Genomic DNA, 14,506 nt, shown 5'->3' on the forward strand with positions numbered 1-14,506 from the left:
GCTTTTTTCCCCAAGAACTTTTATTTCCTTTCCGGCCTGCACACTGCCTGTGACCTCTGGTACAGTGTAGTAAGGAAGTGAGCGCAGCAGGCATCTGCTTTTCTGTTTGCAGAAGGAAAGCGTCAGCAGTTTACAGCTCAGTGGAGGCATTGTAGGTGCCCTCGTCGGTTCCTTCTACTTCCCGTTTGTGCGAGTTAGTGTGAGCACCTGTGGGTGCTTTTTCAGCTCCGTGCTCTGTGCACAGTGAGTTGTGTCATTTTTTTCCCTTTGTTTTGTTAGTACCAGAATGGTATTGGTTGAATTTTCAAACATTAGAAGAGTCATAGTAATAAATTGGTGCCTTGCATTTGTATGTCACTAATGTGACTGAAATGGTTGGAGTTTGCATGTAAAGTGTCCAGAGGGCGCTCGTGTTAAAGGCCTCGTCCCTAGCTGGTGACATAGACTTAGGGAGGTGACTACATCACGAGGGCTGTGATGTCATCAGTGGATCTGTTCACTGGTCAATTCATAGTTTGTCATTAATTAAAAAGGGTGGAAGGCAGGAAGTGGGTCCTGGTTGGAGGAAGTAGGTACTGAGCAGGGGGGCAGCATCCCTGTGTAGGTCGTCCTGCTTGTCCCACTTCCTCCTCCAGGAGCCGGCAGGAAGCAGCCTCCCTGTCACTGTGGGGCTGTCTGATCTGCCTCATCATAGGGCATAGCAGTGGAGCCATTGGACAGAAGCTAAAACCCGACACCATGACTCAAAATAAATACTTCCTCCCTTAGTTATTGCAAGTATTTTGTCAGTGACAAAAAAGAGCAGCTTATCTGTTACTGTTTCAATATATGTTTACATTAGTGAGATAATCCTATAATTTACTAATGTAGTGTCTTTGCGGGTTTCGTTTTCATGGCTTGGCTCACTGGCCAGTGAGCCCCAGGGTGCTCCTTTCTCTTTCCTTCTCTGCTCTGGGATTTTAAGCAAGTGTACTATGCCTAACTTTTTATGGGGACTGAAGTCAGGTCTTTATGCTGGTGCCTCAAGCTTTTTTCAGATTGACCTATCTCCCCAGCTCCAAGACTAGGTCTTGTTGACGTATTGATCACTTAAAAAAGTATGTTGCTCAGGTTCCAAGTGTTTGAAGGTCCTCCTGTTGTCTTTCTGTACTGATTTCTGGTTTGTTTCTTTGTAGTTAGAGAACATACAGACTCTCAGTTCTTTGAAGCTCGTTAAGACTTGATATGTCATGGAGGTTATGGTTTATTGTGGTAAACTTCTGTGTGCGTTTGAAGGAATGTCTGTTCTGCCACTGTGGAGAGGAATGTTCCATGAATGTTGTTGACTAGATTCCTAATTGTTTGTGGTTGGGCTCTGTTTTCTTGGGTACTGTCTAGTTGTTCTACAAATTGCTGATAGTGTGGCACTGAGATCTTGACTAAAGTGAAATTTGTTTACTTTTCCTTTTAGTTCTGTCAGTTTTATCTTTGCTGTTTATAGTTACGATTTTGATGCATAGACATTTAGTGTTGTTATATTTTTTCTGGTGGATTAGTCCTTATTATTATACAATGACCTCTTTTTTGCCCTCTGATAATCTTTGCTCTAAATTCTACTTATATCTGATATAATATATAAAAAGTAATTTTCTTTAATTTTAATTAATTTAAATTTAGGCACATGTGGCTGGTGGCTGTCATATTACTGGAAGGTGGAGGCAGCTATGACACAAATTTAATGAAAAGGTAAATTTTATAGTATGTTAAAGATGTCAAGAACAGCAAGTTGATTAGCTGGAAAGGGGAGATTGAGACGGACGGAGTGGGATAGTTGACTTTGAATTGGATAGTCAGCAAAGAGATTCTTGAATATGACACCTGAAAAGAAAACACAGTTTTTAGAGTGAGAATTACCAATGCTAATATCTTATGGGAAGAATATTTCAAGGGTGGCAGGGAGGCAGGCCATTGAATGAACTTGAGCTTTTACTCTGAACGTAAACCCCTGATCCATGCTGACTGGGTTTTGTGAAGAGTACTGTGGCTGATATGTTGAAATAGACTCTAGGGCCTGTGCTGCAGTGGGGACAAGCTAGGGGACAGGAATATAGGAGCAAGTTAGGGTAGATTTTGGGAAAAATATCAAGGCATTTAGTTTTGGAGGTTTTAAAGAGATGATTGATTTTAGAGATGAAATGTTGGAGCTGTTTATTAGACATATGTGGTGGTATTGTGTTCCCCAAAATATTGTGTACCCTAATAAACTTATCTGGGGTCAGAGAACAGACAGCCACTAGATACAAAGGCTAGAAAATGGTGGCACTCACACCTTTAATCCTAGCATTCCAGAGGCAGAGATCCATCTGGATCTCTGTGAGTTCAAGGCCACATTGGAAATAGCCAAGCATGGTGACACACACCTTTAATCCCAGAAAGCCAGCCTTTGATCCCAGGGAGTGGTGGTAGAAAGAGAAGGATATATAAGGCGTGAGGACCAGAAACTAGAAGCATTTGGCTGGTTAAGCATGTGACTGGTTAAGCTTCAGGCTTTCCAGCAGCAGTTCAGCTGAGAGCCATTGGGATGAGGACACAGAAGCTTCCAGTCGGAGGAAACAAGACCAGCTGAGGATCTGGCCAGGTGAGGTTAGCTGTGGCTTGTTCTCTCTCTCTGACCTTCCAGTATTCACCCCAGTAACTGGCCTCGGGTTTGATTTTATGAATAAGAACTTTTAAAATTCCTGCTACAGACATATCCAAGCAGAGAAAACAAGTAGACTGTGGATGTACTCCAGATCCACAAGTCCCTCCCCTTGTGGAACTTAGTCCTACGGAATGGGATAGTAGGCACATTGGTAAATAAACGCAGTAAGCGAACAACATACTAGAAGATAACAAAGAACACGTAGGCAGAAACTCCAAGGAAGAAATGAAGTATGGCTTTGAGGGGAGTGCGGATGCAGCTCAGTTAGTAGAGTGCTTGCCCAGCATACACGAAACCCTGGGGTTTGATCCTGGCACCACATAAAACTGGAGGTGGAGGCTGGAGGATCAGAGGTTCAAAGTCATTCTTGGATGTATAGGGAGTGCAAGGTCACCTGGGCTACATGAAAAGAATTGTGGTGCTGAATTCACAATATGGTCACATTTGAGTAATAATAAGGTGGTGAGAAAATGCATTTTATAGATACCTGGTAGAAAAGTGGGCAGAGGGAGCCAGAGTGTAAAGGGTTCCAGGTCGGAGCATGGCTGAAACATTTGAAGAGGAGCAAAAGAGCCAGGAGGCTGGATGTGCTTCATTTGGCAAGTCAGGGGCGGTTAGGGGACGGTGGGACCCTGATGGCAAGGGTCTGCGTGATGGGCTACTTTAGTGGCGCTCCATCCTGAGTGAGATGGGAAGTCAGGGACGGTTAGCAGAAGGATGTGTCACCCGACCCGTGGATTAGCTGTCGCTGCCGGTGTTAAGTAGCCTGAAAGAAAAAGAAGTGGAGTGATGGGTAGTGCAATCTGGTAGAAAGGCTGTGATGTTAAGTCTGGGGTGACAGCAGTGGAGGGAGGGGAGCATATTTTAGGAACTGCATTGCCAGGTTGTCTTTCCACCTGGACGAGAGGCAAGGATTATTCCAAGATTCTGACCTGAGCATCTAGAAGGTTAGAGTTCCATTAACTGAGATGGAAGAACCAGGAGAGCAGGTTTGAAGGGTGATTGGGGGCTCAGTCTCAGACAGGTCAAGTTTAGGATGCCTCTTAGATATCTGAGTAGAGGTGGTCAATGGGTGTTCAGGTCATGTTTATGGGCCCCTTTATGCCTAAGAGATTAAATAATGATATTAAAACAGTACATTATTATTTAGAACTATGTTAGGCTGAATTGTGATTTTAGTTTTTAGCGTGTCCAACCCTGACAAACTGGACTGCTTTGGGGATAAACGGACGTGTTTTGGCCTTGCTGCCAGAGTCAGTGGTACTTAGAGTTACACAGAGCTGTCATTCCATCTTAGAAGTGGAAATATAATTATGTAGTCTGAGTGTTTTTACTTGCTTTCTATTTTAGGTCCTATTACTACTGGATTTGCAAGATTTTTAATACAATTTTTTCTTTGAATTATGATTTAAATGTCAAAAACCTTTAAAATTTTTTAAAAAGGGCAATATTTTAGTTTTGGAAGTCAGAATGCCAAGGAAAAGGAAAAATCTTGGGGGCAATCCTTTTCGGAAGACTGCAAACTCTCAGGAAATTGTCGTATCCCGTGTTGCTAGTCATGAGGAGCCAACCACTACTCTTCCTGCCAAGTGTGAGACAAAAATTGATCAGGAAGAACTCTTCACCAGTATCTCAGAGATCTTTTCTGCTCTGGATCCTGATGTAGTGTATTTGATGCTTTCTGAATGTGATTTTAAAGGTGAGAAAAGTTTAGTTTGAATCCTTTGCATCCTATAAGAAGACTTCATGTTCTATACCATGATGAATAGCAATGCCGAAAAATGATATTTTGTTTACCGTATGTTAAGTATCTCCCATAGACAAAGGTATCAAGTTTGGTATCACTAGAGACATGAAAAATAAAGATGCTTCCCACTGTAAAGAAATGTACTGTTGTAGATGTAAGAGGCATGAATACAAATAGAATCTATACTTTATTCTCTCTTATCTCTAGACAGGTTGGTGCTATTAACATCTTTGAGTTTGTTTTCCTTATTTGTTAATGAGAAATAACAGTATGTATCATATAGGGTAGGACTTTTTTGGTGAGGATTAAAGGTTTATTTTGTTGTTTGATTTTGGTAAAGACTTCAGTATAGTGTACTATAACCTGTAATAAATTGTTTAGAAGTATGTTTGTAGGCAAAAAGAACTCTTAAGTTGCCTGAGTGGATGAAAGTTAATATTGTTTTTGGCTATGGTTATTATAAGATAAGATCATTCTAGATTTGAAGGTCTTGCTAATGCCTGGTAAAGTGACAGTCTACATCTTTGTGTGAGCTGCCATGTGAACATGTCTCTCCTGTTATGATACCTACCAAAGCCCAGGGTTCATTTGGTGCTCAGAAATGATAGCAGGGAGTGTGCTGTAACTAATATACTTATTTCCTAATTTTGTTGTCTTTAAATTTTATTTGTAGAACATACATGTATAAAGCAGTGGGGAATTACAACCATATTATTCTATGTCCTAACAGACTCATTTCTCTTTTTCAGGATCTCCTGTAGACCTTCTTTGTAAACACTTGATGTTATGAATACTTTGAATAATAGCATTGATGGCATTTTATAGTCTGCCTTTTAAAACTTAGTATAATGAGAAAGTTTTCAGTGCTCTTACACATTTCTCTTTATAACAAGCTTTATATGTTCCTTTGGGTGGTTTCCCAGTGCCCCAGTGAGTTGTATTCTAATTTATTTATTTCTCTATAAGTTTCTCATGAATCGTATTACAAAGAACATTTCAGTGAAAGTGGCCTTTTGTTTCTTTACCTTCTCTTCTTAGCCCCAAAGCTTTATTTCTTGCACCACAGGTTAAGAATAGACAGACGGTGGTGGTACATGCCTTTAATCCCAGCACTTGGGAGGCAGAGCCAGGCGGATCTCTTTGAGTTCGAGGCCAGCCTGATCTACAGAGCGAGATCAAGGACAGTCAGGGCTACACAGAGAAACCCTGTTTCGAAAAACCAAAAAAAAAAAAAAAAAAAAAAAAAAAGTTTTCTGGGGCTAGAGAGATGGCTCAGTGGTTAAGAGCACTGACTGCTCTTCCAGAGGACCTGGGTTCAATTCCCAGCAACCACATGGCAGCTCACAACTGTCTGTAACCCCAGTTCCAGGGAACCTGATACCCGTGGCAAAACACCAATGTACTTAAAACAAAAATTAATATATTAAAAAAAAGAATAGTTTTCTGGTCTTGGAAATATACTGCTAAATTACCTACCAGTGAGGTATGCCGGTATGTAACACCACCACAGCCTTCTCAGCATTGTGGATAATTATCTTAAGGTTTTCATAGGAATAAAATTGTGCCTTTTCTTAATTTTTTAAAGTAAAGAATAATGTTGAATATTTTTATATTTGAGGTTTTCTCATATAAATTATTCATTTAGTTTTTAAGATTGTATATCATAGTTTTAGTTTTTCTAGCAGTCTGTTTAAGACTTCTTTCTAATGATAAGTACCTCTGTATCTTGGTATTGTACTTTATACGGCTGCTCTTTATAAATACGCTAGTTCTCTGGTTGGTCATTTTTGGTTTATCTGCTGTGTAGGGTTTTGGCTTTTCTTCTGCTTGCGTTTTCAACCCTGTACTTTGTTCCGGTGTTTCGGCTTCTTGTCTTTGCAGTTTTGCTCTGTGCTCCTCACTGACCTCTCCGCCAGGCTTGCCCTCCAACCCTCTTTGTTTTTCTCTTAAGGGAACATTAATTGGGTGCTTGCTAGGTGCCAGTCCTTGGGCACGACACTTTTCATGGATTATCTCATTTAACCCCACAACAACCTATGAGGTAGGTGTTTTTATTAACCCCGCATTACAAACAAGAAGGTCAGCTCAGGGAAGTTAGCTGGCTTGTTTGAAGTGTCATACCAAGCACGTAGAGATTGAATGATAGTGTTCTGACTCCACAACAGAGCTGAGTCCTGTGTATGGTGCTTTTTCTGTGTTTATCTTCCTTTAGACAAAACAGTACAAAACGGAAACAAAATAAAAAAGACCTCCAAATTTCACTTGCTTAAAGATTCCTTTTTTCTTTTTTCTTTTTTTTTTTTTTTTTTTCCTTCTTCGAGACAGGGTTTCTCTGTGTAGTTTTGGAGCCTTTCTGGAACTCACTCTGTAGCCCAGGCTGGCCCCGAACTCACAGAGATCCACCTGGCTCTGCCTCCCGAGTGCTGGGATTAAAGGTGTGCGCCACCACCGCCCGGCAAGATTCCTTTCTTCTTGTGGTGCCTGTTGTCAAATCCTGTCAAACCCGGGGCCTCAAGCTTTCTGAGCGGCGCTCTGCCGCTGAGCAGCACCCTGGCTCTCTGTGTGGAAACCTTACGGCACTCTTACTTGTGTTACAACTAGAGCTCAGCATTGGAGTCAGACGCAGAGGCCTGCTCTGTCACTGTGTCCCTTGGGTCCAGTTCCTAATGCTTCCTTGAGCCTCAGTTCCCTTATGCTTTCTAGAGTGATAGATCTTCAGTGTTACAGTGAGGTGATCTGTAATGCTCCGTGCCCAAATACTGTGGCTGGTAGTTTTCCTTCCTACATTCCCTTAGAAAACCAAGTGTGACATCCAGGACCCTCTCAGTTCTCCTCAGTCTCCTCCTGTTTTATCTCCCTCCTTTATCCATTGCACAGAACTCTGGGAGCTAACTCTCTGCCCAGCTTCTCTGAGTACTTGAAACAGGTTTTATATTTTCTTTTTGAGACAAGGTCTCATTGTGTAGCCCTCTGCTGTCCTGGATCTCTCTGTAGCCAGGCTGGCCCACAGAGATCCTCCTGCCTCTGCCTCCTGAGTGCTGGAACTAAAGGTGGTTTTGTATTTTCAAGCTTGGCTTTAACTTTTGCTCTGTTTGGCAATTTGATTTTTAATCTTCTAAGTGCCAGATCATATATTACTTTATGTGAAATCTCTCCTGTTCTCCTATCATTATAGTATTTCTACATTATTAGAAGTATACTCTGCTTAATTTATATTATGATATAATAGTTTAATGTACATGTCTTTATAGTCCATTTGAATTTTATAAAATCCTTTGTATTAAAAATATGTCTTCATTTTTGTGCAAAGTTTTTCTGATGCATATATTCTTTATATTGTGAAATACATAGAGTGGACCATGTAAATGAATAGATTTACTAAGAGAATACATATTTAAAATATTTTATCCTTAATAGGACATCCAGTAGGTAAATAATTGTTGAATGAATCAGCTGACTTTAGGACCTTTATAAATGACCCTAATATATATAGTCTTTGTTTATACTCATTAAACTGATCAAAGATGTTTAGTTGATAGTAGTTTATTACAGTTTGAAAGAACACCATTCCATGGCTCTGTCTCTGATACTTATCTAACGTAGATTTTGATTTACTAGAGTAGTGTTAATTTTCAAAAGATGACCCGGATACTGATACATTTGCAGTGTATGTATGTATTTTTGCTGTTACTCTTATTGTTCTCATGCAGTTGAAAATGCCATGGACTGTCTGTTAGAATTATCTGCAGCGGATGCCAAGATGGAAGACTCCCCTTCACCAACGGCTGCTTGGGAGGACGAGCCAGGCGCGTCAGGAAGTGCGGTGATGGAGATGGAGATGCGGCCTCCTGCAGAGGAGAGTGAAGACTCAAAACTGGATTCCTTTTTGGATATGCAGCTAACTGAAGACTTGGATTCCTTAATACAGAATGCTTTTGAGAAACTGAATTCTTCTCCTGATGACCAAGTATATTCATTTTTGCCTTTGCAAGATGCTAAGAGTTTTAATGACCCTTCTACCTTTATGAATTCAGATTCAAGTGGTATGCCTTCTGTTCTTTCTGTACAGAATACGGGGTCAAACAATGAAATTCTCCAGAATCCTGCTGCTTCACTAGGTCCAAACCCACTAACTTCACCTTCGGTTTTGAAGGAGCCTGAAAGTTTTCCGCAGGGGAGCACACCGGCATTAGAAGGGAGCTTCCCCGAAGACTCTCCTCTCGCCAGCTCTTTAAATCCACCAAATGGCTCTGTTGGGGGTTGTGGCAGTTTTAACCAAAGACCAAAAGACCTTTTAGAACCGGAGTGTCCTAGTGCACAGCGTTCTCAAGCCCTCGTAGATTTGGGTTCCAGTGAACATCCGGTTCCTTCAAATCTTCCTCTGCAAAGTCCAGGGCGTGACTTAGCAGGTGCAGATGGGGAGCAGAAGTCTGCCTCTGTGCCTGATGTTTTTGTACCCTCTGAAGGATTTGGTTTCAAGCCCCACAAGCATCCTGAACTGCCACCAAAGGGGAAGGACATGAATTACTGCCCAGTCCTCACCCCTCTCCCTTTGCTCCTCCCCCCTCCGCCGCCTCCACCTATCTGGAACCCCATGATTCCTGCTTTTGACCTCTTTCAAGGCAACCATGGCTTCGTGGCGCCTGTTGTGACCACAGCTGCACACTGGAGACCTGTCAACTACACGTTCCCACCCTCCATCATCTCCCACACTTCCCCCACGAAGGTGTGGAGGAACAGCGAGGGAGCAAGTGCTTACCAAGTGCAAGAAGCCCCCGTGGCCCAGCCCGCCAGGAAGAAGACCACGGCCTACGTGGGCTTAGTGCTCGTGCTTCTCAGAGGGCTGCCGGGCTCGGGGAAGTCCTTTCTGGCAAGGTAGGAAGTTTGATTGGCATCTTCTCGAAAGGACAATGCATGAATTTGTACAGCTAACGTGAATATACAGAACACTTTGTAAACAGGTGGTTAATGACGCAAGTATTTTTTCGTTGCCATTTCTTCTAAGATAACATTCGTTAGCTGGGTAGTGGTGGCGCATGCCTGTGATCCCAGCACTTGGGAGGCAGAGGTAGGCAGACGTAGACATATAGACTCTGAGTTTGAGGCCAGCCTGATCTACATACTGAGTTCCAGGACAGCTAGGGATGTTACACAGAGAAATTCTGTCTTGAAAAACAAAACGAAAAAATACTCTTTTCTAAAAGTTGTTGTTGAAATCTTTGACAGACAAAAGAAAAAAATTAAAGATAGTTTTAAGATCCTGAGACTATGAAATACCTTTCTGTGGATGAGAGCTAATTTGAATGGGAGAAAGACGAATTTAACTTTGTTTATGGGGTATAAAAGCCAGACTTGAAAACTAAGAAAAATTGTCAGGCATGGTAGCGCACACATTTAATCCTAGCACAGATTTCAATCCCAACACTCAGGAGGCAGACACAGGAAGATACCTGGGTTCAAGGCCAGCCTGGTCTACAGAGCAAGTAATACGCATAGAAACCCTGTCTCAAAAACAAAACAAAAACCAATAAAACAACAACAAAAATAAAATGCCTCACAAAAAAACAAACAAAACATGATTATAAGGAAGAGAGATGAATAGTAGTTATCACACAACCCAAGGATTTTAAACTTTTTACTTTTGATTTTTGAGACAGGGTCTCACTCACTGTGTAGCCCTGATCTTATTTTACAGACCAGGCTGGCCTTGAACTCACAGAGTTCTGTCTCTGACTCCAGAGTGGTCGAATTAAAGCTTTATTTTGTTGGAAATACAATTCCTTTGCTCATGTTTTCCTGCCAGTTTTGTAGTTTGCATAGGTTGCTAGTGCTTTGATGTGGGAGACCGGAATCCAGGTTAGAAATAGCCCTGTAATTATGGCTTCAAAGGTATTCGTTAATAGTTCCTCTCCAGAGCCCTTGGCCTTTAAACTTTAAGATATATTTGCTTTTATTCCTCCCGAATTTGAATTTATTTTTGTAGCCATTGACTTTTTTCTTTGATTTAGCAATAGCATGGTGGGAGGCAGTGTGTTTTGAGGTAGAGGGCCTTGTATCCAGTGTGTTCTCAAACCCACAGGTACTGTAGCCAAGGTCATGCATTTCTGTACTCCTGCCTCTGAACCCTCAAGGGCTGGGATCACAGGTGTGTGCCATCATAGCTGGTTTATGTGGTAATAGGCATCAAACCCAGGACCCTGTGCGTGGTAGGAAACCATTCTACCAATTGAGCTACATCTCTAGCCCCAATAATAGCAATATAAAGTCATTTAATGTTACCTTTTTTCTTTCTTCGAGACAGGGTTTCTCTGTGAAACAGTCCTGGCTGTCCTAGAACTCACTCTGTAGACCAGGCTGGCCTTGAACTCACAGAGATCCGCCTGGCTCTACCTCCCGAGTACTGGAATTAAAGGCTGTGCCATCACCGCCCAGCTGTTGCTTATATTTTGTATTAAAAGTATGAATATAAAGTCAGTTACGGCAGTTGTTTGTGAAGTGAATGGGAATGAAAGTAGTACTTTGAAAGGTGATAGATCGTAGAGCTAGGCTTCAGGGTCAAAACCAAAGTGTGGTTTTGAGAGAGGGAACAGAAGTTTTTGCCATAAAATAGGAGCTATCTATCTGTTTATAGAAATAATTAAGTTAGCATTAGCATGTGACATGAGGAAAATCTGATGGAACAGCAAGGTTTTTGGATTTATTATTGGAAAGGCCATGGATGGATATCTTTTTTTAATGTAATTTTCTTATACTGTAAGTGTAGAAGACAGAGGCTAAGAATTGATCCTGGAGGACAGACGTTGAGAAAAGCTGAAAGGGACCCACAGTGTGGGTTCACCTTTTTTCTCTTATGTAAGTGTGTGTTCTCTTATGTAAGTGTAGGCCCGTGTGTATTTGCAGGTACATGTGTGGGCATGTGTGGAGGCCCAAGGTTAATTTTGGGTGTTTTTCTTAATTGCGTTCCCCCGTTTTCATTGAGTCAGGGTCTCTCAGTTGAACCCAGAGCTTGCTGTGGCAAGTCTGGCTAGCTAGCTTGCTTCCGGCATCTCCCGTCTCCATCTTCCAAGCACTGGAATTACTGGGAGGCTGCTGTACCCACACAGCATTTTTCCATTGGTCCTGGACATCTGAACACCCTTCATGCTTACGTGACCAGTAGTTTATGCTCATGCAGCTTTCTTTCAGAGAGCTCAGATCCATGCATGTTGAGAAAGGGAAAGGGTGGGCTGGTCATGCCTACATTCTCAGCACTTGAGAGGTGAAGGCTGCAAGATCAAGTGTTCAGGGTCACCCTTGGTTAATTCATAAGTTTGAGGCCAGCCTGGGATGCGTGAGACCCTGTTTCATAAAACCAAACCAAACTGTATTCTGAGTAATTTGTTTAAAGCAAAATAGACCTATCTTGGCTTAGTTTTTTTTTTTTTCCTTTCCAAGAGTTGAACTTTTGCTTAGAGAATTTCCAGTGTAGTTTGTTTGAAATTTATTGTTTCTTTAAATATTATTACTTAAATTTCTATTTGAATTATGACCATAAAAGAGAATTTTGGAAAGAAAATTAATGAAAATAATCCCTTTTGTCATTCGTAGGACTTTGCAAGAAGATAACCCAAGTGGAGTCATTCTTAGTACTGATGATTATTTTTATATAAATGGACAGTACCAGTTTGATGTAAAGTACTTAGGAGAAGCCCATGAGTGGAACCAGAATCGAGGTAAGAGCAGGTGTTAGGGTCTGCATAATGTTAAAAGTAGTATAAAGAGAAAGTTTTCTTTAGGATTTGTTTTTTGAGAGACATAGCACTTTCAAAGACTTTGTTTACTCATGGCTTGTGGTATTTAACACATGCCACGTAAGTGTGCTGTCTCTGAGCTATGGCCAGCCCTAGCCCTAAAGAATTTGTAATTAGCCAGGTGTGGTGGTGCATGCCTTCAATTCCAGCACTCCAGAGGTAGAGGCAGGAGGACCTCTGAGAGGCCAGCCTGGTCTACAGAGTGAGTTCCAGGACAGCCAGGGGCTATACAGAGAAACCCTGTATCAAAAAACAAACAGAAAGAATTTGTAATTAAAATAAACTAGGATAATCCCAGCACTTGGGAGGCAGAGGCAGGTGGATCTGAGTCTGATGCCAGCCTGGTTTACAGAGTGAGTTCCAGGACAGCCAGGGCTACACAGAGAAAACCTGTCTCAAAAAACAAAAAACAAAAACGCAAAAAAGAAACACAATAAAATTTTGGGGCAGGAGAACATGTGTTCAATTCTCAGCCCCCACAGAAGAGTCAGCCCTGGCAGTGTGTGCTTGGACTCTCAGTGCTGGGGAGGTAGGACGAGGAGGGCCCTGGGGCTTGCTGGGCAGCCAGTCTAGCCAGATGGGTGAGTGCCAGGTTTATTGAGAGACCCTGCCTCAACAGTAAGGACAGCACCTGAGCTGGGCAAGGCTGACACATGCGCTGGGAGGCAGAGCAGGTGGAGCTCTGTGAGTTCAAAGCCAGCCTGGGCTACAGGTCTACAGAGAGACCCATGTCAACCTCACACTCCTGTGTCACACACACACACACACACAGACACACAGATCTCCCTCTCTTCATTCCCCTCCATAATGTAATAAATAAAGTTGAATTTTGTGGAGAGGATTAGAATGTTTAGGTTTCATTTAACCAGCGGGGATCTTGTTGGAAATCAGTCTTTTCTCCTAGTGTCTCAGTAGTGAAGAAAAGGACAGTTGTCCGTGCGTTCAGGTCTGTCCTCTTCCTCCAGGTTGTCATCCCCCCCCCCCCATCTCCACGCAAACTTTATTTGTCAGAACACAAAGTATCACACAACACTGGCCATCTTGGAAATTGGTGACCCTTATTTTTATTACCTAGCCATGGCCCCTCTCTCTGTCTGTCCGCCTCCCAGGAAGTCTAATGTCTAGACTTTCAACACCATGCCCACTCTGTTTTTAATATTATTAAAATGGTAACATTTTGTATTGTATTTTTCAGCAAAAGAAGCATTTGAGAAGAAGGTATCTCCAGTAATCATAGATAATACAAACCTCCAAGCATGGGAAATGAAGCCATATGTTGCTTTGGTTTGTACCATAAGTTTGTAATATTGGGTTTGGAGTCATTGAAGGGATGTTAATTTCACCAGTGCTTCTTGGTTTGCCTTGGTTTGGGTTGGTCTTTGGTGCAATGAGAAGAGGAAGACAACCAGTTTGGCTGAGCTTTTCTGTACAGCTAAGTTTACTCAGCTTGAACATTCTGATGTTCAAATGTTTTGTTTCTTTCATTCCCTTTTTTCTCCCCTCCCTTCCATTGAATCTTCTAGGTGTGCCACTGTGCTTGGTATATAGTAACTTTATTGACTACAGCTGATAAATGAAGCTTTTATTATAGTTTTTTTTTGGGGGGGGGGAGGGTGATGTAGTCCTCCATTACTAGCACATGCCTTGAACATGGAAGTGGATTTCATGCTTCCTTAGTTGAGTGCATACTGGAGTTCCTTTTTACGTCCTGGCTGTTGTTCATCTCATTTGTTTTACTAACTAAAGGGTCTGCAGTCACTCAGAGATTCACCAGTCTGGCAGCTAATACATTTGAACAAAAAGAGGCTTTATTAAGTAATAGCCAGGACTATGGATACTGGCCAGGTCTATATCCGAGACTCCTGCTTAGAATGTGGCTGCAGATTACATTAGTCAGGGGTTTATAAAGGCAAAGCTCATAAGGCTACTTACTTCCTGCCTTCCTGCAGTCAAAGGTAAGGCACATCCTTGTGTGTTTCCCGCCTCTGTGTGATGAAGCACACATCTGTGCACTTGGGGCAACCAGCCTTGTTTACAGAAGTGAAAACACGTGGCGTGATATCTTACATGAACAACAGCCCCCAGCATTTTAGAACGTTATCTGACCTTGGACAAGTGGGGCTCACAGGTTAGAGGCATTTTTGTTTTATAGATCTCTTCAGCACAGTAATATAAACTTAAAATGTAACATTAGACATCATGTTTAATGCACTTGAACTATTTTTTAAGTACAGTTCTTCACCTTTCAGGGGGAAAAAAAGTGTCTTGAAAGCTGTGCATGGTATTGCA

At 41.9% G+C, this 14,506-nt stretch overlaps 1 protein-coding gene across 1 annotated transcript in view; it reads left to right on the forward strand.

Annotated features, from left to right (window-relative positions):
- N4bp2 (NEDD4 binding protein 2) overlaps positions 1-14,506 on the forward strand; it is a 69,778-nt gene that overhangs the window by 12,662 nt on the left and 42,610 nt on the right. The window contains 5 exon segments of the mRNA XM_028882245.2: positions 1,657-1,725; positions 4,031-4,379; positions 8,138-9,302; positions 12,015-12,139; positions 13,413-13,501. Of these exon segments, the coding sequence (XP_028738078.1) occupies positions 4,151-4,379; positions 8,138-9,302; positions 12,015-12,139; positions 13,413-13,501 (1,608 nt within the window). The 5' untranslated portion in view covers positions 1,657-1,725; positions 4,031-4,150.

This window comes from Peromyscus leucopus, chromosome 10 (assembly GCF_004664715.2).
Source record: "Peromyscus leucopus breed LL Stock chromosome 10, UCI_PerLeu_2.1, whole genome shotgun sequence".
NCBI classification, from domain to species: Eukaryota; Metazoa; Chordata; class Mammalia; order Rodentia; family Cricetidae; genus Peromyscus; species Peromyscus leucopus.